Source organism: Budorcas taxicolor, chromosome 7 (assembly GCF_023091745.1).
Source record: "Budorcas taxicolor isolate Tak-1 chromosome 7, Takin1.1, whole genome shotgun sequence".
Taxonomy (NCBI): domain Eukaryota; kingdom Metazoa; phylum Chordata; class Mammalia; order Artiodactyla; family Bovidae; genus Budorcas; species Budorcas taxicolor.
The window spans coordinates 3128988-3152425 of record NC_068916.1 but is presented as its reverse complement, the minus strand read 5'-3'; the positions used below and the strand labels follow the sequence as shown (position 1 = coordinate 3152425).

The 23438-nt window shown below is 40.6% G+C and overlaps 1 protein-coding gene across 1 annotated transcript in view; it reads right to left on the bottom strand.

Annotated features, from left to right (window-relative positions):
- RNF130 (ring finger protein 130) overlaps nt 1–23438 on the bottom strand; it is a 139903-nt gene that overhangs the window by 54757 nt on the left and 61708 nt on the right. The window contains exon 3 of the mRNA XM_052642910.1: nt 20324–20574. Coding sequence (XP_052498870.1) covers nt 20324–20574 — 251 coding nt within the window. The remainder of the gene's footprint in view (nt 1–20323; nt 20575–23438) is intronic.

The window sequence follows — 23438 nt, the reverse complement described above, 5'->3', positions numbered from 1 at the left end:
GTTGGACACAACTGGTGACTGAACTGAATTGACTCAAAGTTCATACTTGGGCTTTCCTGGTGGCTCAGTGGTAAAGAATTCGCCTGCCAATACCAATACAGGAGACATGGGTTTGATCCCTGGGTCAGGAAGATCCCCTGGAGAAGGAAATGGAAACCCATTTAGGTACTCTTGCCTGGAAAACCCCATGGACAGGGGCCTGGTGGGCTACAATCCATGGGGTTGCAGAAGAGTCAGACACAACTTAGCAACTAAACAGCAGCAACAAAGTTCTTACCTAGATCGATCTATCCGTCCATCCATCCATGGCACATTCCCTCCCACTTTACCTTTCAATTATTTCTGTTTGTTAATTTTACATCTTGTTCCTTTACTGAATTCTTCTCTTATTTGTTGTAGTTGTTCCATTCATTCCTTTGGGATTTTGAGATTGACCTTTATATCAACTAAAAACAGTGATATTTTTCCGAGTCTCGTGTATCTTGTTGCTTTTCCTTATCTAACTGCTTACATCAGTACCTATAGCACAAATTAAATAAAAGAGCAGAACACATGAAGCTGTTTTGTCTTGACTTTTGGTTTAAAGAGTCAGACACGACTGAGCAACTGAACTAAACTTAGCTGAAACATCTCTGTTTATCCACTGAGTTTATGGCTTTCATGCTGAGGATGTGCTGCTGTGTGTTACTGAACACCTCAAGAGCTAAAGCTGCTACACCACCCTCTGTATTCCTTAAAAGTCCTTAATGGGATGCCAAGGTCTTTTTTTCAATTGTTTACAAATTAGAGTCTGTGGTACTATCTCTATTTCACCAGCTGTTCTCAGATTTATTTGCTGGGGTTTCCCCTCTGAGTGAAGGCCTTTCCTTCTGGTTTTTGGTTCTTAGGCCCATCCATTTTTTCTTCTGGCTCCCTTTCTTGGAGCTACAGTGCAGGTCTTGCACCTGCTAGCTGTTTGGCTTGCCCATTCCTTCTCCAGGAGGTACCCTGGCTCTTTGGTATCACTGAAGATGCTGTCTGTGGGGCTTCCCTTTTGCTATCCTAGTTCTTCTTCTAAGATTTGGGAAGAATAAACAAAACACCCACTGCTTTCATTTTTGCTCACATAAGAATTCTACTGAAGAATTTCAAAAAGAGTTCCATGGTGAGATCTGAATTTTTGAGAATTCAGACCTGACCTCCAGAGAAGAATGTACCTGACACAGAAAAGACTGGCGACGGAGAGACCAGGTAGAAACAGTACTTGAAAGAGATAAGGGCCTGGATTAGGCAAGTAGTAGTGAGGCAAGAAGAAAGAACAAAGAAAGAAAGATCTAGGAGGGAAAACTGACGGAACCTAATGACTGATTAATGCGGAGGTATGAGAGAAGAGGGAACTCAAGAATGGCCATTTCGACTTCCTAGTTAGTAACTGGTTATGTGCGAGAGGCATCACAGAAGATGAGAGGCTGGAAAAGAGTAGAGCAGGCGCTGGTGGGAGAACGAGTTTGGCTTCAGCAAGTTGATCTGAATGTATGGAGGGTATCAAATTAGCAAAGTAAAAGGTGCTCAGTTGTGTCCGACTCTTTGCGATCCCATGGAGCGTACAGGCCGTGGAATTCTCCAGGCCAGAATTCTGGAGTGGGTAGCCATTTCCTTCTCCAGGGGATCTTCCCAAACCAGGATTCGAACCCAAGTTTCCCGCACTGGAAGCGGATTCTTTACCAGCTGAGCCACCAGGGAAGCTCATCAAATTAAGAGATCTCCCATAAATATCTGGTTATATCATCACTTCCGCATCTAAACTTTCAGAACCTGTTGTGGCAAAACCAATAAGCACCTTTTCCTTGTGTTTGATAATAATGCCAAATATCTTCATTGTAATATTTTTTCTTTGGACTTGGCATCTGTGTTATTATCTTCTTCTGGATGATCCCTTGAGTTTTAAATACCTCCCTCAATATTTCCCATCACTTTGTGACACACATATCTCAACTCCTGCTGACTTCCAAATATCTAAGATGAAGCAAAAATTCCTTTTGTGAAGATAACTTTTTATTAAGATTCCTTACCTTCACCTCACTACCAATGCCAGGTTGTTTTTTTAAGATATAGTTTGTGTGGCAAATGCTTTAAATCTACCTTGAGTGCTTAATAACAATATGATAATGATGATATAGTAAGATTTATTCAGTACACACAGTGTGCTAGGTACTGTGGTAAGACCTTCACATGTACTGATTCAGGACATCTTCACGATCATTTTATAAGAATTACATTATTCTCATTTTACAGAAGAGATTGAAGCACAGAGAGATTAAGTAACTGGCCCAGATTGAGAGCTGCTAAGTACGTCCTAGCCTGACTTCCCAGAAAGACTGGAGGTGGAGATGTTGTTCAGTTGCTAAGTCATGTCCAACTCTTCGCAACCCCATGGACTGTAACACACCACGCTCCTCTGTACTCCACTATCATCTGGAGTTTGCTCAAGTTCATGGCCATTGAGTCGGTGATGCTATCCCACCATCTCATCCTCTACTGCCCTCTTCTCCTTTTGCTTTCAATCTTCTCCAGCATCAGGGACATCAGCATCGAGCCTCAGTTTCAGCTTCAGTCCTTCTAATGAGTATTCAGGGCTGATTTCCTTTAGGATTGACTGTTTGAACTCCTTACAGTCTAAGGGACTCTCAAGAGTCTTCTCCAGCAATACAATTCAAAAGCATCAATTCTTCAGTGCTCAGCCATCTTTATAGTTCAACACTCACATTCATATATGACTACTGGAGGAACCATCAGTTCAGTTCCGTCACTTAATCCTGTCCGACTCTGTGACCCCATGGACTGCAGCATGCCAGACTTCCCTGTCCAACACCAATTCCCAGAGCTTGATCAAACTCATGTTCATTGAGTTGGTGATGCCATCCAACCATCTCATCCTCTGTCACCCCCTTCTCCTCCTGCCTTCAATCTTTCCCAGCATCATGTCTTTCCCAATGAATCAGCTCTTTACATCAGGTGGCCAAAGTATTGGAGCTTCAACTTCAGCATCAGTCCTTCTAATGAATATTCAGGACTGATTTCCTTGCAGTCCAAGGGACTCTCAAGAGTCTTCTCCAACACACAGCTCAAAAGCATCAATTCTTTGGCATTCAGCTTTCCTTATGGTCCAACTCTCACATTCATACATGACTACTGGAAAAACCATAGCTTTGACTAGATGAACCTTTGTTGGCCAAGTAATGTCTCTGCTTTTTAATATGCTGTCTAAGTTGGTCATAGCTTTTCTTGCAAAGGGCAAGTATCTTCATGGCTGCAGTCACCATGTGCAGTGATTTTGGAGCCCCACAAAATAAAATCTCTCACTATTTCCATTGTTTCCTCATATATTTGCCATGAACTGACAGGAGCAGATGCCACGATCTTAGTTTTTTGTTAACTTTTAAGCCAGCTTTTTCACTCTCCTCTTTCACCTTCATCCGTTAAGTTCAGTTCAGTTCAGTCACTCAGTCGTGTCCAACTCTTTGCGACCCCATGAATCACAGCACGCCAGGCCTCCCTGTCCATCACCAACTTCTGGAGTTTACCCAAACTCATGTCCATCCAGTCGGTGATGCGATCCAGCCATCTCATCCTCTGTCGTCCCCTTTTCTTCCTGCCCTCAATCCCTCCCAGCATCAGGGTCTTTTCCAATAAGTCAACTTTTCACATGAGGTGGCCAAAGTATTGGAGTTTCAGCTTCAGCATCAGTCCTTCCAATGAACACCCAGGACTGATCTCCTTTAGGATGGACTGGTTGGATCTCCTTGCAGTCCAAGGGACTCTCAAGAGTCTGCTCCAACACCACAATTCAAAAGCTTCAATTCTTCGGCGCTCAGCCTTCTTCACAGTCCAACTCTCAAATCCATACATGACCACTGGAAAAACCATAGCCTTGACGAGACGGACCTTTGTTGGCAAAGGAATGTCTCTGCTTTTGAATATGCTATCTAGGTTGGCCATAACTTTCCTTCCAAGGAGTAAACGTCTTTTAATTTCATGGCTGCAGTCACCATCTGCAGTGATTTGGAGCCCAAAAATAAAGTCAGCCACTGTTTCCAGTGTTTCCCCCTATTTGCCATGAAGTGATGGGACCAGATGCCATGATCTTAGTTTTCTCAATGTTGAGTTTTAAGCCAACTTTTTCACTCTCCTCTTTCACTTTCATCAAGAGGCTTTTTAGTTCCTCTTCACTTTCTGCCATAAGGGTGGTGTCATCTGGATATCTGAGGTTATTGATATTTCTCCCGGCAATCTTGATTCCAGCTTGTGCTTCCTCCAGCCCAGCGTTTCTCATGATGTATTCTGCATATAAATTAAATAAGCACGGTGACAATACACAGCCTTGACATACTCCTTTCCCAATTTCGAACCAGTCAATTGTTCCATGTCTAGCTTTAACTATTGTTTCCTGACTTGCATAAAGATTTCTCAGGAGGCAGATAAGGTAGTCTGGTATCCCCTCTCTTTAAGAATTTTCCACAGTTTGTTGTGATCCCCACAGTCAAAGGCTTTAGTTTAGTCAATGAAACAGAAGTAGATGTTTTTCTGGAATTCTCTTGCTTCTCGTATGATTCAGCGGATGTGGGCAATTTTATCTCTGGTTTTTCTGCCTTTTCTTAATCCAGCTTGACCATCTGGAAGTTCTTGGTTCATGTGTTAAACCTAGCTTGGACAATTTTGAGCATTACTTTGCTAGTGTGTGAGATGAGTACAACTGTGCAGTCATTTGAACATTCTTTGGCATTGCCTTTCTTTGGGATTGGAATGAAAACTGACCTTTTCCAGTCCTGTGGCCACTGATGAGTTTTCCAAATTTGCTGGCATATTGAGTGCAGCACTTAAACAACATCATCTTTTAGGATTTGAAATAGTTCAGCTGGAATTCCATCACCTCCACTAGGTTCATGGACCTTGGTCGGCAAAGTGATGTCTCTGATTTTTAATATGCTGCCTAGGTTTGTCATGGCTTTCCTTCCAAGGAGTAAGCATCTTTTAATTTTATTGCTGCAGTCACAGTTTGCAGTGATTTTGGAGCCCAAGAAAATAACATCACTGCTTCTACTTTTCCCCCTTCTATTTGCCATGGAATGATGGGACCAGATGCCATGATCTTAGTTTTTTGAATACTGAATTTCAAGCCAACTTTTCCACTCTCCTCTTTCACCCTCATCAAGAGGCTCTTTAGTTCCTCTTTGCTTCTGCCATTAGAGTGGTATCATATGCATATCTGAGGTTGTTGATATTTATCCTGAAAATCTTGATTCCAGCTTGTGATTGATCCAGCCCAGCATTTCACATGATGTACTCTACATAGAAGTTAAATAAGCAGGGTGACAATATATAGCCTTGTGGTATTCCTTTCCCAATTGTGAACCAGTCAGTTGTTCCATGTCTACTTCTAACACTTGTTTCTTGACCTGCATACAGGTTTCTCAGGAGATAGCTAAGGTGGTCTGGTACTCCCATCTCTTTTAAGAATTTTCCACCGTTGTTGTGATCCACACAGCCAAAGGCTTTCATGTAGTCAATAAAGCAGAAGTAGATGCTTTTCTAGAACTCCCTTGCTTTCTCCATGATCCAACGAATGCTGGCAATTTGCACTCTGGTTCCTCTGCCTTTTCGAAACCCAGCTTGTACATCTGTAAGTTCTCAGTTCATCTACTGCTGAAGCCTACCTTAAAGAATTTTGAGTAGAACGTTCCTAGCATGTGAAATGAGTGCAACTATCCTTAGTTGGAACATTCTTTGGCACTGCCCTTCTTTGGGACTGGAATGAAAAGTGACTTTTTCCAGTCCTGTGGTCACTGCTGAGTTTTCCAAATTTGCTGACATACTGAGTGTAGCACTTCAACAGCATCATCTTTTAGGATTTTAAATAGCTCACCTAGAATTCCGTCACCTCAACTAGCTTTGTTCATAGTGATGCCTCATAAGGCCCTCTTGACTTCGCATTCCAGGATGTCCGGCTCTAGGTGAGTGACCACACCACTGTGGTTATCTGGGTCATTAAGACCTTTTTTGGGGTATAGTTCTATGTATTCTTGCTGGAGGGGGAGGCGTCTTGGAATTTGCAGTTTTTAAAAGTGGAGGAGGAGAAGGAGGAGGAAAAGGAGAAGAGGAGGGGGAGGGGGAAAGTGTCCTCATACCATTCTTTTGCATACTGCAGTTTGAGACTCACTGAACTCAGTATGGCTTCCCAGGTGACACAGTGGTAAAGAATTTACCGGTACTGCACAGGATGCAAGAAACTCGGATTTGATCTCTGGGTCGGGACAATCCCCTGGAGCAACCCACTCCAGTATTCAAGCCTGGAAAATTCCATGTACAGAGGAGCCTGGCAGGTTTACAGTCCTGGCGGGCAATGAGTCAGAGGCAACTGAGCACACACACAAAACCTAAGTATAAAATAGCAACCCCAGCTCCAAAGCATTTCCCAGAACCCTCTATCCACTCACTCATATTCTCTGTACTTTAGGTAACAAGGCTACTCAAGTTTCCACCTCATTACATACGGAATATTATGGAATGGGACAAAACCACAGAGGGATGTATTATTTTACACAGGAGAAAATCCAAAGCCAGAGAGAAGTGAGGTGATTTATCTAAAGCTAGTAAAAGCGCTGAGAGCAGAACCTTTGGTCTCCTGACTTTCCAGCCCAGTTCATTTTTCCATCCTATATGCCTAAAGAGTTCCCATTTATAAAATATGAAGGGATATTGATCATCAAGGGCCATATTTATTTCACTTGTGTAAAGACATCAGTAATAACGTGAACAGTATTCTACATATGGATGCACTGTGTCCAAAAGTTTTAAATTGGTAGAAAACAATTTAAAACAATGCATACTGCTTGATTTAACAGGAATAATCTGTTCACAATGAGATGGTTCTCAGTGGACTGATGGTAGGTCACTTTAATGAGACTCATCTCAGGTTTCTGTTTCAATCATCAAAACTTTCCCACAGATTCAGAATTAGGTCTGCATTAGCAGATAGTTGGATTTTCTTCTTTTAGACATTGATGGAATCTAGGTGCTGTGAATATAATTTTTCCCTGATTGAAGTAACTGAAGGCACCTTCTTTCATTCATTCTCTCATCACTATTACCTTTTCCCTTTTTTTCTGAAAAAGGGTATCCCCAGTGCTTTTCCAAGGTAACCACCTGTCTGTGGCCTAATCCTTCTCCCAGCTCTGTACATAACCTTGTTTTATTAATATTATTTTCCTTTGCTCTTCAATATTTTCCTCTTTAGGAACTCTTTCCCCCAAGCCTGTCCTTAACAGAAAACAAAAAACAAAATCCTTCTGATGACTCCTACTGCTTCTAGAGTAAAGTCTGAATCTTTCAGCACGAGAGTCAAGCTCTTCATCTTCCACAGTCAATGTGCTCATCCAGGATAGGTTCAGTCTCAGGTCTCCTCCCTTTTTCTGATGTGATTCAACTCTGCTGTCTCTCCTTTCAGCTCCCCACAGCTCTGTGAAAACAATCCCTTTGCCTTTCTGCCCAGTTTCTGTCTGATGAAGTCTTATCCTTTAAAATTCAGCTCAAATGTCACTACCTTCTCTGTGATATCACTCTAGTAATATCACTCTGCCCCAAAAGAATAACTCTTAAACTACACAGTATTTTGATTATACCTGTCTGACTTCCCAATAGAATGCACTCTTATTCTTTAATTCATTTAAGCATTTACTGAGATACTGTGACATGCCAGGCCCTATGGTAAATGCCAAGGATGTAGAACTGAATGTCTCAGAAACACTCTGATCTCAAGAGAATATTCTGTGCTAGGAAAACAAAGTCTTAAGCTTAGATATAACATTTAGAAGGTATATAGCTTCTGAATATGGAAAGTGATATTTATCAATGTAAATTGATCAGAATAGCAGGACATGAAAAAGAAGTAACTTGCAATGTACTTAAAAAGTGGTAAAATAATACATTCTCAGTAAAAGATCTATTTTCCTTTTTCCAGTTCTGGAATTGTTAGTCCCTAAAAAACATAATGAAATTCAATCTACCATCCAATAATGAAGAAATCTGTCTCTTTTGACTACATAATCTATTCCTATGGGAAAAACCTTGACAGTATGCAACTTCTCCCCCTCCAGTCTAGATGGAAAAGACTTTTCAAACCCACCATTTTCAAAGATTATGTACACAAAGTACTAGTCTTCCTCTGAAGAATATTCAGTACGCATCCATACTGTCCCACACAAGTCCATTTTCCAATTAGCTAACTTCCAAGATAAAAATGGGCAACAGAAGCATGTTTCACCTTCAGTAGCCTTGAGATATGTAGGAAGTCTAAGAATACGGTATACACATTTTGGTGAGTAGCTTTAATGAGTTTTAAGTACCTTGGAAACCATATGTATTTTCACCAGGAGTTTCATAAGAAGGTCTTCTAAACTCAGTAGTCCTAGGTTATGGAATTTTTTGCTAATATCTACCTTATTCCTCGGTAGTTAAATAAAAGTTTTATTGTTCTGGTTTGTCAAACTCGACCACTTTGAGATTTAGGGTACAATATTAACTATGTAATTGTGAAAAAGTTTAAGTACCCATTCAATAAAACATACCACATATCTAGCCTCTTATATGAAGTAACTATCACTGTCTTGTTATAAGGTGACATTTAAGTTTACCATTAGCCATCATCTGATCTGTTTGTATCTAGATGTATTCTAACAAATTTTCAGGAAGAGCAACCACAGGTATCTGAAAGTGATCTAAAAAGCCAAAGCATTAGATTCTTATTTCACATGTAAAACGGAATCAACTGTGTACACTGCACTGTGCTTAGAAAGTTATTTACAACATATGGCTCTCTGTGGTAGCATAATTCTTTTTTTAATTACAAGCTTATATACTGGTTTTATCTGCTTTCCCTGTTCTCTCCAAATCAATAATATTTAGATAATAACAATAACACACTGAAAACAATGTACAGAACTTGCCATGCACGAGGCGTCATCATACTTATCTGATACTGAGGAGAGTAATCCATTCGAAATCAAGGTAACGTTCATTTTTCACTTAACACTCTAACTACTTCTTTTTAAAAGATAGCATATTCTATAGAAAGAACTGCTTCACGATGACAGTTTCTGGGAGAAAATGAGTCTCTCATTAAGCTTACTTTTTTTCTTTGGGAACAGTTCTGGTTTCTCTTTTAAAATAGTGAAAGGTTTCAACCAGTTGAGGTGCTGCCGCCTTTGCTTGTGTTAAATTTTGACAAGCTAAGCTTTTCAAGCCAAATGAAATGTCATCAAATTTGCTTCTCAACCTTAGGAAAAAACGGAAGGAGGAACAAAGGTCAGAATACCAGACCCTGCTATAGTCGAGTCTGGGAAAGAATGCTTAGGAAGTCTGTGTGCAGTCAGCCACAAAGCCAGTTTCCGTTTGCGGTCTACACCAGATGGTGACTATGCTGAGTCCTTCATTACACACAGGGCCCATGCTGGGTGCTAACTAAAGTACTACTAAAGAGCAGACTCCTGGGGTAAACAATCTGCTTTTTTCAAAAGTCCTTGAGAAGCACTACCTTCAAACCAACGTTATAGGGCTTGCTTGCAGAGAACACCCTTTTAGAACTACTCTTGAGCATTTTACTTTTAGTTTCCCATAATGGCAACAATACATTTAAAAGACACCTTTAAATTTATTTTAAAAAGGAGTACAGCATGCTAGTTAGTTAAGTTAGTAACAGAAGGAAGAGAGAAAAAGAGTTGAAAGAGATGACTTGTTGCTGGGAAACAAGAATTAGAAGGAGAAAAGACTAGGCAAGGAACCAAACTCTGCAGTACCATTTATTCTTAAAACTCATATCCATATATTATATTGGTTAAAATTTTCAATTTAAAAAAGAAGGCAATATCACTGGTTAAAGACGGTGGGTAAAAGAACACTTCAATGCTATGCTTCTGCCATTCAAAGAAGCTGAAGAACTTCAGCTGACTTCTGTTTTCTTCAAATATCATTGGATAGAATTTCTTGCCAGGTGCTTTGAAGATAAATGCTGTCAACTTGTTATTGCTGATCTGACTGTGTATCCCTCCATTTCATCAGAACTCGATTTTATGGCTATTCTCTTTCTCAAAAGGGCTTCTCAGGTGGCGCTAGTGATAAAGAACCTGCCTGCCAATGCAGGAGACATAAGAGACTTTGCTGGGTCGGGAAGATCCCCTGGAGGGGGGAGTGGCAACCCACTCCAGTATTACTGCCTGGAGAATTCCATGGACAGAGCACCCTGCTGGGCTACAGTCCATGGGGTCGCAGACAGACATGACTAAAGTGACTTAGCAGGCATTCATTCCGTCAAAAATCTCAGCAAACTGGTGCGTTCTATTTTAAGGCTGTAAACTTAATTCTATACATGCATATCCAATAATCTTTCTATGAAAGTGTCATAGTTTTAGATCAGTTAACCCTTTCATCTAATATCCCTTTATCACTTCAAATCACCTATATCCAAGTCAAAAATCATGTGAGATATTATAGGAACTCTCAGTTCTCCTACAACGGAGAGGCCCTATTCTTCCCAGGTGCACCCCTCTACACCTAAAAAGCCCTAGACAAAACACAACAAACCAGCATAGTAAGTCTCTGAAAGGTAGAGGAGGTGAGCTGCCTAGGGGCCTTAAGACTTGAATGCTGGGTAGTGAGTTTCCTGGCCTCATATGTCTCACACAAGATGCAGCAGAAGCCTCCAATCTGGTACTGCCAACAGGAACAGATCCCCACCCCTACCCTAGTCCAAAAAAAGAGCCTCCTTCCCCAAGCTCAAGTACCAGGAAGAGTGGGCTACATACATCTTACTCTAGCAAAACACCAATGGAAAAACTGCACCCCTCTTCCCGCAATGGTTTCAGCAGGGTCCACTGGGAAAGTGAACTTCCCCCTCCCTGACCTCTTAAAAGCAAGCTGAGTGCATTGATCTAATCGACATCTACAAAAAATTCTACCCAATAGCAGAGTATACACTTTTTCCCCAAGCACCCATCAGACATTCACCCAAACAGACTAGATCTGAGACCATAAAACAAACCTCAACAAATCTAAAAGAAACTGAAATCATACAGAGTATTTCTCTGATTATAATGAAATCTAATTAGAAATCAGTAACACTAAAGACAGCCTTGACATACTCCTTTTCCTATTTGGAACCAGTCTGTTGTTCCATGTCCAGTTCTAACTGTTGCTTCCTGACCTGCATATAGGTTTCTCCAGAGGCAGGTCAGGTGGTCTGGGATTCCCATCTCTTTCAGAATTTTCCACAGTTTATTATGATCCACAAAGTCAAAGGCTTTAGCACAGTCAATAAAGAAGAAGTAGATGTTTTTCTGGAACTCTTGCTTTTTCGATGATCCAGCAGATGTTGGCAACTTGATCTCTGGTTCCTCTGCCTTTTCTAAAACCAGCTTGAACATCTGGAAGTTCACGGTTCAAGTACTGCTGAAGCCTGGCTTGGAGAATTTTGAGCATTACTTTACTAGTGTGTGAGATGAGTGCAATTGTGATTGTGCATTAACTTATATGCAGAGTACATCATGAGAAACACTGGGCTGGAAGAAGCACAAGCTGGAATCAAGATTGCTGGGAGAAATATCAATAACCTCAGATATGCAACGACACCACCCTTATGGCAGAAGAGGAACTAAAAAGCCTCTTGATGAAAGTGAAAGAGGAGAGTGAAAAAGTTGGCTTAAAGCTCAACATTCAGAAAACGAAGATTTTGGCATCTGGTCCCATCACTTCATGGGAAATAGATGGGGAAACAGTGTCAGACTATTTTTGGGGGCTCCCAAATCACTGCAGATGGTGACTGTAGCCATAAAATTAAAAGATGCTTACTCCTTGGAAGGAAAGTTATGACCAACCTAGATAACATATTCAAAAGCAGAGACATTATTTTGTCAACAAAGGCCCATCTAGTCAAGGCTATGGTTTTTCCAGCGGTCATGTATGGATGTGAGAGTTGGACTGTGAAGAAAGCTGAGCGCCGAAGAATTGATGCTTTTGAACTGTGGTGTTGGAGAAGACTCTTGAGAGTCGCTTGGACTGCAAGGAGATCCAACCAGTCCATCCTGAAGGAGATCAGCCCTGGGATTTCTTTGGAGGGAATGATGCTAAAGCTGAAACTCCAGTACTTTGGCCACCTCATGTGAAGAGCTGACTCACTGGAAAAGACTCTGATGCTGGGAGGCATTGGGGGCGAGAGGAAAAGGGGACAACAGAGGCTGAGATGGCTGGATGGCATCACTGACTCGATGGACGTTGAGTTTGCGTGAACTCTGGGAGTTGGTGATGGACAGGGAGGCCTGGCGTGCTGTGATTCATGGGGTCGCAAAGAGTCGGAGACGACTGAGCGACTGAACTGAACACTAAGACAACAGCAAAATCTCCAAACAAGTGAAAACTCAACAAAACACTTCTAAATAAGTGTGTATTACAGGTCAAAGAGGAAGTCTCAGAAGAAAAAAATTACATAAAGTTGAATGAATATAGAGGATATCAAAGCATATGGGGCACAGTTAAAACAGTGATGAGAGAAAACAGCAGTAAATGCTTACAACAGAAAGAGAAAAGTTTTCAAATAAATAATCTAAGTTCCTATCTTTTAAAATTCAAGGAAACTTGAAAAAGAATCAATAAAATTGAGAAGGTGAGGGTGGGATGATTTGAGAGAATATCATTGAAACATGTATATTATCATATGTGAAACAGATCGCCTATCCAGGTTCGATGCATGATACAGGGTATTCGGGGCTGGCGCACTGGGATGACCCAGAGGAATGGGATGGGGAGGGAGGTGGGAGGTGGGCTCAGGATGGGGAACACATGTACACCCATGGGAGATTCATGTCAATGTATGGCAAAAACCACTACAATACTGCAAAGTAGTTAGCCTCCAATTAAAATAAATTTTTTAAAAAAGAGAAATTTCTCAAGAGTGAAGATAAAAAGAGAAGCTACAAATAATTAAAATCAGGAATGAGCAGAAAATATCAGTACAGACACTGCAGTCATTAAAAGAACAGAGAATACTATGAACAATTTTACGTTCATAAGTATGACAATATATAAAAAATGGGCCAATTTCTCAAAATCCCCCAAAAAGATGAAACACAACCTAAACATTCTTTTAACCATTAAAGAAATTAAGTTTTTACAGCTTCTCCCTCAAAACTACAAACCAGTATCTCTCATGAACTTAAGATACCAAAATCCTTAACAAAGTACTAGCCAATCAAATCCAGCAATGTACAAAAAATAATATGCCATAACCTAGTGGGATTTATTCCAGGTATCTAAGACTATACCAAGTACAGTTTATTCCAGGTATGCAAGGCTTGTTCAACATTCAAAAATCAACAAATGCAATCCACCACAGGCTAAAGAAGAAAACAAAAAATCATATGATCACATCAACTGATGCATAAAAAGCATGTGACAAAGTCAAGCACCCACTGGTGATTAAAATTCTCAGCACACTAGAAAGAGGGAGAGAATTCCTCAACCTGGTAACAAACATGGCAGTTATCCACATATTAACTTACGTAACAACAGACTGAACCCTTCCCTCTAAGACTGGGCACAAGCAAGGATGCCCACTCTTTCCATTACAGTTATTCAGCATACTTCTGAAAGTTCTAGCCATTGCAATAAGGCAAGAAAATGAAATAAAGCACTGAGGTTGGAAAGGAACAATTTAAATAGTCACTATTTGCAGATAACATTTGGAGAAAGAAATGGCAAACCACTCCAGTATTCTTGCCTAGAGAATCCTATGGACAGAGGAGCCTGGTGGGCTGCTGTCCATGAGGTCGTACAGAGTCGGACACAACTGAAGTGACTTAGCATGCACGCATTGGAGAAGGAAATGGCAACCCACTCCAGTGTTCTTGCCTGGAGAATCCCAGGGACAGAGGAGCCTGGTGGGCTGCTGTCTATGGGGTCACACAGAGTCGGACATGACTGAAGCGACTTAGCAGCAGCAGCAGTAGCAGCAGATAACATGATTGTCTATACAGAAAATCCCAAGCAATTTATAATAAGTAAGTTTACCAAGGTTGCAGAATACAAAACTGATATAAAAAATTCAATCATATTTTGATATTCTTAAAATAAACATGTGGAACCTGAAAGTAAAAACACATCTAGAGTCCATGTGCTATTACATTAGTTTTTATAGTCATTCCAAACAAAACATAATTCTTAGGTATAAACTTAAAATGTGAGAGGATCTATATGCTGAAAAGAATAAAATGCTATTAAAAGGGGAAAAAAGACCTTAAAAAAATGGAAAAACAAGGTTCATGAACTGAAAGATTTAACATGATAAATATACAGATCCTCCTCAAATTATCAATAGGTTTAATGCATTCACATCAAAATCCCAGCAAGTTTTTTTTTGTTTTGATAGAGACAGAGACAAACTTAATCTAAAATTTGTATGAAAAGACTCTAGGACCTAGAACAGATAAAACAATCCTGAAAAGGAAAATAAAATGGGGGAGGGATCACTGTACCCAATAGTTAGGCATAATATATAGCTTAAGTAAGAAAACAGTGTGGTATGAACATAGACACTGGATGGGTCAAGCAGAAAACCCAGAAATATACCCACACAAATGTGACCAACTGAGTTTTTTGACAAAGGTACAATATTGGACAGACCTAAGTATAAAAAGGAACTTCAATTTAAGCCTCACACTTTATATAAAATGTAATTTAAAACGGGTCAGATATAAAATATAAAACTTTTTGAAAAGAATTAGAAAATCTTTGGTATCCAGGGTTAGGCGAAGAATTTTTACATTTGTCAGAAAAAGCACAATTCATAAAGGGAACATTGATAAATTAAGCTTCACCAAAATTAAAAATTTTGCTCTTCAAAAGACCATCAGAGAAAATATTTGCAAACCGTAATTGTGGCAAAAGACTTGTATTTAGAATGTATAAAGAACACTCAGAACTCCACAGTAAGAAATGAAGCAGGAGAAGCGGGTAAAAGACAAACCCTCTCACTGCGGAGGACATGCAGATGGCGTCTGGCAGGGAAGGATGGCCGACACCACCAGTCACTGGGGACACACAGACTAACATCGCAGAGGAGATGTCACTGTACACCCATCAGAATGGTGGCAATGAAAGACAGTGACCACACCAAATGCTGGCAAGGATGCAGAAGAACTGGGAACGTAAAACAGTACAGCTGCTTGGGTAAAGAGAATGGCAATTCCTTACAACATTAAATATGCACCTATCAAAATAACTAAAAAATTACACTACTGAACATTTATGCCAGGGAAATGAAAACTCATGCTCATGCAGAAACCTGTCCACGAATGTTCATAGTCACTTTATTTATACTAGCCAAAACGGGAAATAACTTGGTTACCAAGTTATGGTACATCCAAGATACAGAATACTAGTCACTAATAAAAAGAAATAAATTATTGATGCATACAATTTGGGACGATCTCAAGGGAATATGTTAGATGAAGAAATCCAAACTCTAGAAGTTAAGTACTCTAATTCCATTTATATAGCATTTTTGACATGACAGAACTATAGAGTGGGGAAACAGACTAGTGTAGTCAGGGGTTAGGCACAGTGTAGGAGAGAGGGAGGTGGCTATGGCTGACTATCAAAGAATCTGCACAAAGGATCCTTGCCTGGAGCCAGCGTGAGGAATTCCACCCATGACAAGGTCATGTGGCAGAGCTCTGATGGCAAGGCTAATCAGACCTCAGGTTTTCCCCCTGGTATTTCCTGAGCATGTACCCCCAAAATAAGAATCTGCCTGCTTTTCCACTCTTCTGATATTCTCTGGAAAAAGTCAACCCAGGGCTTTAGTCTCCTGCATTGAAAGGGATGTTTCAGTTAAACCCCCTCTGATAACTCTCTAGCTTGCCTAACAGGTTCCCCTGAACCTCTTACAGCTTGTGAATTGCTTACAGCCCCCCAACCGTGAGAAGCACAAAGCTTAAAGCATCTTAAAGATACAGAGCCTTTTCTAAAGAGCTAAAAATCATTTTGGTGATGGGTTTTCACTGTTGACTCAATGATTGCCACTAGGCCTCCATATTCTTTATCTTTTAGGCACCTGGGAGGATGTTAATCAATGTAAATGGGATATGGAAAAAGATATATAGTAGTTACGATGTTAACAACACTAGACTTTTGAGTTAATTACTTTTCTTCTGTTATAAATCACTGTACTCCTTTTACTTGTTATAAATTGCTGTATCTTTGCTATGTAAGAATGTAACTTTATTTAGTGCTTTCTGAGAGTGGCACCAGACTTTGGGAAGAACAACACAAATAAGTCTTCTGGTTGACATACCCTTTTCAGAAAAAAGGCTGTAAAATGTTAATTGGCCTTTCTGGCCGGAAGATGATGTAAATCACCTAAGACTTGTATGCAGAGAGAAAAGCCTCGTTTTGATAAGAGTCTGGGCTGCTAACGCTGCATAATTTTGTATTACCCATTGATATCTATGTACAATCAAAAAGGTATAAAAGGCCTTTCTAGACAATAGAGGCCGGGCAAGTTGCTGGACTGGTTTCCCCCGTGTCTCCTCTTAACTCTATTTTCAGGCTGAATTCCCATCTGGGGCGTGGAAGCTCGCCATGTCTACTTACTTGCCCCAGCTTCTAAGATCCACAAGAGGGGGAGCCCAAGGTGGGGAACCCCCCGCTATTCAAGAGGACGCCAGTGGCCTAACGTAGATGGTGCAAGCTCCTTGTCTGAAACTTTATTGGCTTTCCACGTAAACCAAGTTATCACCGGGGCTGGACCCCGGCAGATCCTTGTGATAACAGGACTGTATCTGGACTGTGACGGCAGTCACCTGAAATTGCAAAGAGCTACACACATACCAGCACAAGTTTACCTGGAAAATTCTGACTATTAGTGGACTGTATCAACATCAATATCCTGGTTGTGATATTTACTATAGTTAGGGAAGATTTCACATCTAGGGGTAAATGGGCAAAGGGTATTTGGGATCTCTCTGCATTATTTCTTATAAATGTATGTGAAATTACAACTATCTCAAAATGAAAAATTAATAAATGTAAGGGCCTGGGAGGTACTTCTGACAAAAACACAAGATAACCTGAACCTAATCATGAAGGAATAAACATCAGACAAGCTCAAATCCAAAACAACTGGATTATAATCTTCAATAATGTCAATGTCATGAACAGGTTAAAAGAGACATGACAACTGAATACAACAAACAATCTGACTGGACCAATCCAGGGTTTTCTTTTCTATAAAGGTCATTATTAAGACAATTTTACAAAACTTAGAAAAGGTATATAGATCAGACAATGATATTAATGTTAATTTCATTATCTTGATAATCATATTGTGGCTATATAAGAAAATGTTCTTGCTTTTAGAAAATATACAATGAAGTATTTAAGTGTAAAAGGACATCTTATCCCAAATATACTCTCAAATAGTTCTTAAAAAAGCATATATAGATGGGAAAACAATAGATACAGTGACAGACTTTATTTTCTTGTGCTCCAAAATCACTGCAGATGGTGACTGCAGCCATGCAATTAAGACACTTACTTGCTCCTTGGAAGAAAAGCTATCACCAACCTTAACAGCATGTTAAAAAGCAGAGACATCACTTTACCAACAAAGGTCCATCTAGTCAAAGCTACAGTTTTTCCAGTAGTCATGTATGGATATTAGAGTTGGACCATAAAGAAAGCTGAGTGCTGAAGAATTGATGCTTTTGAACTGTGGTGTTGCAGAAGACTCTTGAGAGTCCCTTGGACTACAAGGAGATCCAACTAGTCCATCCTAAAGGAGATCAGTCCTGAATATTCATTGGAAGGACTGATGCTGAAGCTGAAGCTCCAATACTTTCACCACCTGATGTGAAGAACTGACTCACTGGAAAAGACCCTGATGCTGGGGAAGATTGAAGGCAGGAGGAGAAGGGGATGATAGAGGATGAGATGGTTGGATGGCATCACTGACTCGAGGGACATGAGTTTGAGCAAGCTCCGGGAGTTGGTGATGGACAGGGAAGCCTGGCATGCTTCAGTCAATGGGGTCACAAAAAGTTGGACTCGACTGAGCAAGTGAACTGAACTGAACTATGTAGAAAAGGAAACAAGGTAAAATGTTTACAGCTGGAGAATTAGGGCAAGAAAATACTTTATACTATTTTTACAACTTTCTGTAGGCCTGAAATCACAAATAATAAAAATTATCATGATAAAAACTTCAAAGACGTAGGATGCTGCACAGAGCCTGGCACACAAATGTTCAATAAATTATACTTTTCAGATGTTTTATATATACTTTCAGATGCAGAAACAAGTTGAGAAGCTATGTAAACTGTGCAAGAGGGACTGTGGCAAATTGGTAGTAAAGTCAGGATTTGAACTCCATACCAAAGTCTATGCTTCTTTTCATTAGAATGAGGAAGGATGAAAAATTTACACACCCCCACCTTGCACCATCCCCTGTAGGGATTTACAGGTGCCCTGTTTGAATAGAGAATTCTGTTATATAAAAAAATTTTTTTTATTTTAAAATTTTAATTGGAAGCTAATTACTTTACAATATTGTGGTGGTTTTTGCCATACATTGACATGAATCTGCCATGGGTTTACATGCGTTCCCCATCCTGAACCCCCCCTCCCGCCTTCCTCCCCATCCCATCCCTGTGGGTCCTCCCAATGCACCAGCCCTGAGTACCCTTTCTGATGCATCAAACCTGGACTGGTGATCGTTTTCACCTATCATAATATACATGTTTCAATGCTATTCTCTCAAATCATCCCACCCTCGCCTTCTCCCACAGAGTCCAAAAGTCTGTTCTTTACATCTGTGTCTCTTTACATCTGCTGTCCTGCATACAGGGTCATCACTGCCATCTTTCTAAATTCCATATATATGTGTTAATATACTGTACTGGTGTTTTTCTTTCTGACTTACTTCACTCTGTATAATAGGCTCCAGTTTCATCCACCCCATTAGAACTGACTTAAATGCACTATTTTTAATAGCCAAGTAATATTCCATTGTGTACATGTCCCATATAGGTACATGGGCTCAACAGTTGTGACACATGGACACAGCATGTGAAATCTTCCTGGACATGCCGTGCCCATGCACCCCAACTAGTGAGCCCATGTATCTGTAGCCCACGTACCTAGAGCCTGTGCTCAACGAGAGAGGCCACTCCAATGAAGTCCATGCACTGCAACTAGAGAGTAGCCCCAGCTCACCGCAACTAAGGGAAGCCCGTGTGCAGTAACAAAGACCCAAGGTAGCCAAAAATAATAAAAAAACTGGCTTCAAACCATGCTCCACACTATTTACTTCTTCAGTTCAGTTCAGTTCAGTCACTCAGTTGTGTCCGACTCTCTGCGACCCCATGAGCTGCAGCAGGCCAGCCCTCCCCGTCCATCAGCAACTGCCAGAGCCTACCCAAACTCATGTCCATTGAGTCAGTGATGCCATCTGGCCATCTCATCCTCTGTCATCCCCTTCTCCTGCTGCCCTCAATCTTTCCCAGCATCAGGGTCTTTTCAAATGAGTCAGCTCTTTGCATCAGGTGGCAAAAGTATTTACTTCTTAGTTTCTTAGAAATACCTAGAACTGGGACCTAACATCTTACACCTGCTCCAGGGCACACATTCTGTATGTAGCACATCAAACAAACTATTAATGAGTAACAAACTGACAGAAAACCATCTGCAAGTCCTTTACTACAGGGCAGTGTACTGTTTTTCCTGTGCCCTTATTCATCTTAATACTGAGTACTTAGGCTGTGCTGGTCAACGTAATTTCCAGCCTGACTAGATAGACACATCTCTTCTATTGGTCCTTTTTGACCTCATCAGTGCCCGTGGCTAAGCTTAAACAGGACAGATAATTCACATGGGAAAAAAAATTCACATGGAACAAAAGTATATATAGTGAAAAGTCTCCCTCTTTCATCCTTCCAACTCTGCTGCTACTGACAACGAATGTTACCAGCTTAAAAATGCAACTTTGCAATCTTTTTTCAAATTACTAGAATTAGGTATATCACACTCTAATATTAAGCTAACCACTCACCGGGAATATTCCAAGTGATCACTATAAACTTAATAATTTCTCCATTTAGGTTTTTCAAATATCCTTAAAACACTTGTATAGATATGTTTTTGACCATTTTTTAATGAAAAGATGTTCACATTGTGTATGATTACAACAGATGTTTATGAATTACGGCTAGTAAGCATTAATCACTATAGAGTACTGGTAGCTCACCTGGTTCCTGTCCCGGGCATTTGTATACCTGATCTTCTGAATGAAGTAGAATATAAGCCAGGCTGAAGAAATAATCATCAAAACAATAAAGGATATTGACACGAAGACTAGAGAACCACGGCTGAAGTTCTTTGGCGGCATTCGAGTTCCAACAGCTATTGTCATTTGTACAGAGATGTTTTTCTCCAGATAACTCAATATATCTTTACCCCTCAATTCTGTAATCATGACAGCAATAATATCTCCAGTGCCTGTAATGTAAAATAAATATATATACTCAAGTGACATTTAAAATTTACAGAATATCAAATACATCAAAATGTTACTTAGAAAAACTACTGCAATTTTTGCTAATGGCAAGGTTTTGCAGATTCACATGAAATGAAGTTGTAATTGGGCATGCTGGCACCAAGTGGGAAAAGAAATTTGATGTGCACTACTTAAGACTTAAACAAACACACTTAAAGCATAAAATGACTGCAGTGGTAAAAGCCGTATTAATTTGTCTTACAGCTGTATTTGAAAGACAGACCATTAAATCAGCCAAATGTAACAGGAGACAGTGGACAACACTGTATTATCCAGCAGCCATGCTCAGCCGCTCAGTCGTGCCCAGCTCTTCACGACCCTGTGGACGGCAGCCAAGCGGCAAGCGGGAAAAGCGCCAGGCTCCTCTGACCACGGGCTTTCCCTAGCAAGAATACTGGAGTGGGCTGCCATTTCCCACTCCATGGAATCTTCCAGACCCAGGGATCGAAACTGCGTCCCCTGCATTGGCAGGCGGATTCTTGACCACTGAGCCACCTGGGAATCGTATTACACGGCAATAGAAATGTGACAGAAATCATGGCAGGTTTCACTGTAAAACCTTTCCCATCTTAAATGTGCTTTAGAGAGCCCCAATTCCTTATGAAAAGGAGAAAAACACTGTTATTTATAACACAAAAGTTGGTGCTTGCTGGCATTAACTTTTCTTATAAACATTTATGGAGCACCTATTGTGTGTAGAACCAGCACAAGGAACAGAAAGAAGGAAGCTAGCTCAGGATACACAGCTTTATCATTTCACTGACTTAGGACCGAAATTTGGTAACAGTGTCAACAGCAAAATGCCAAATGGTGGTATCTTTAATCAGTAACAGTTGAAACTATCTTAGGTCCTATGTGTACACTGGACTAGGGGAAGGTTCCTTTTTTGTTCACCCCAATTTATATGTTTCATTTATAATATTCAATTGAAAGGACTATCTGTACAATGTACAAAGACCATTTACAACTGAAAAGAAATTCAATAAACAGTTTATCAGAATACTGATTAAAATCCCCAAAACAAAAAGAAAACTACAAATTAAAGCAACAAGTTAACATCTAATTATGTTTCTGATATAAGAGTTCTGATCAGTAAGTTAGAAAAAAATCTAAAATGATGCTAAACCATTTAAAATTTCCAGTTAGAAACCTTAAGTGATTTTAAAATGCCGTTCAGCATGCAATATTCTGTGGTATAAGATACCAGGTATGGCTATAAAGTAACTGAGACGGATCCCACAAACGACACATGACAATCAGTCTCATTGCTTTATAATCACACCAGGTACAAACAGTTTTAGAAATCAATTCTGAGGCTCCCTCTTGAAGACTCAAGCTGGAAAAGGAGCTGGGAGAGCTGCAAAGGTAGCCAAGGGAACTGATCCATGTAATTTCATTCATTAAAACAACACTACGTGAGCACCACCTAATTTCAATGGAAAGCTGTTTGGGAAAAGAAATATTTAATTATTTCAACCATCCCTTCAACAATATTTATTGAGTTATATACTATCAGCAAGGCTCCTTAATGTCCACTTCCCAAAGAGAATGGAAATAACATTCTGCTGTGAAATAACAGAAAAGATATATATTGGTGTCTGTCTCTGGTTCCTGGGACAAAGCTCCCAAACGCTTGCAATTTCCTAAGTAACAGCACTAGGAGCACCTCTGGTTCTAATATTAGGTCTCTCACCTTGGTTCCTGACAGAGTCCCTAAACCCTTTGGAATCCCCTGGATGACGGCAGTGTCTTTTGTTCTAATGAGGTGAATCTTGGTGAGCTCCTGGATAGCAGCAAGATCGTCGGCTGGTCACCAGAAAGACCAAACCGCGATGAGGAGCTTGGACCTTTCAGCCCCATCCCCAGTCCTTTGGGAAGGAAGAGGGACTAGAAATGTGAAGCCTGCATAAAAGCCCAAAGGTATGGGGATCCACGAATGTCCAGGCTGGTGAACACACGGAGGAGGTGGAGGACAGCACTCCAGAGCGCCCCTGCTCACACTCTTTGCCCTGTGTATCTTTTACCCTTTATCTTTATAACAAACCAGTAAATGTTAGGCTTCCCCCAGATTTCTATCAGCCATTCTAACAACTTCAGACAGAAGGAAGGGGTTGAGGGAATCACAGCATATAACTGGTGGGTCAGAAGCACTTGTGACAATCCTGGACTGCCAACTGGCTTCTGGCGTGGCGACAACGCGGCTGGGGTGTCCTGTGGGACTGAGCTCTTCACCTGCGGGATCTGACGCTAACACCAGGCAGATACTGTCAGCATCAAACTGAATTACAGGACACCCAGCTAGAGTTGCTGAAAATCGCTCAGTACAGGGAAAACCCCACAAACATTTCGTGACCAGGAAGAAGTGTCAGAAGGGAAGTTTTCTTTGTGAGTAGTAAAGGAGACACACACACAGGAGGTTTTTCCTTTACACCTGAAAACTACCACTGCTCTCAAAGGGCAACGGAGAATCTTAAAAGGGACTAGACAGAGGAGCCAAATACTACGATAACGCAGGGGCCTGGAAAGAGTGACAGGAAAGGACACTAAAACACTGCTGGTCAAACAGAGTGGAAAACAGCAGATCCTCAGAATACCAGCAAAGAACTAGGCTCTCAACCACTCGTTTTAGCTCATAAGTCCCTTAGAGAATCTGATGGTGGTGTACTCCCTTCTAATTTCAGCAGAGGTCCAAGACTTCCTCACGCCCCACCCATAAACGAGATCTTGGCTCAAAGATCCTAATTTAAGGTTTGCCTCAGACACTTGACTTTTAAAGACTTGTGAAGCTGTCTTTTAAAGACTTGTA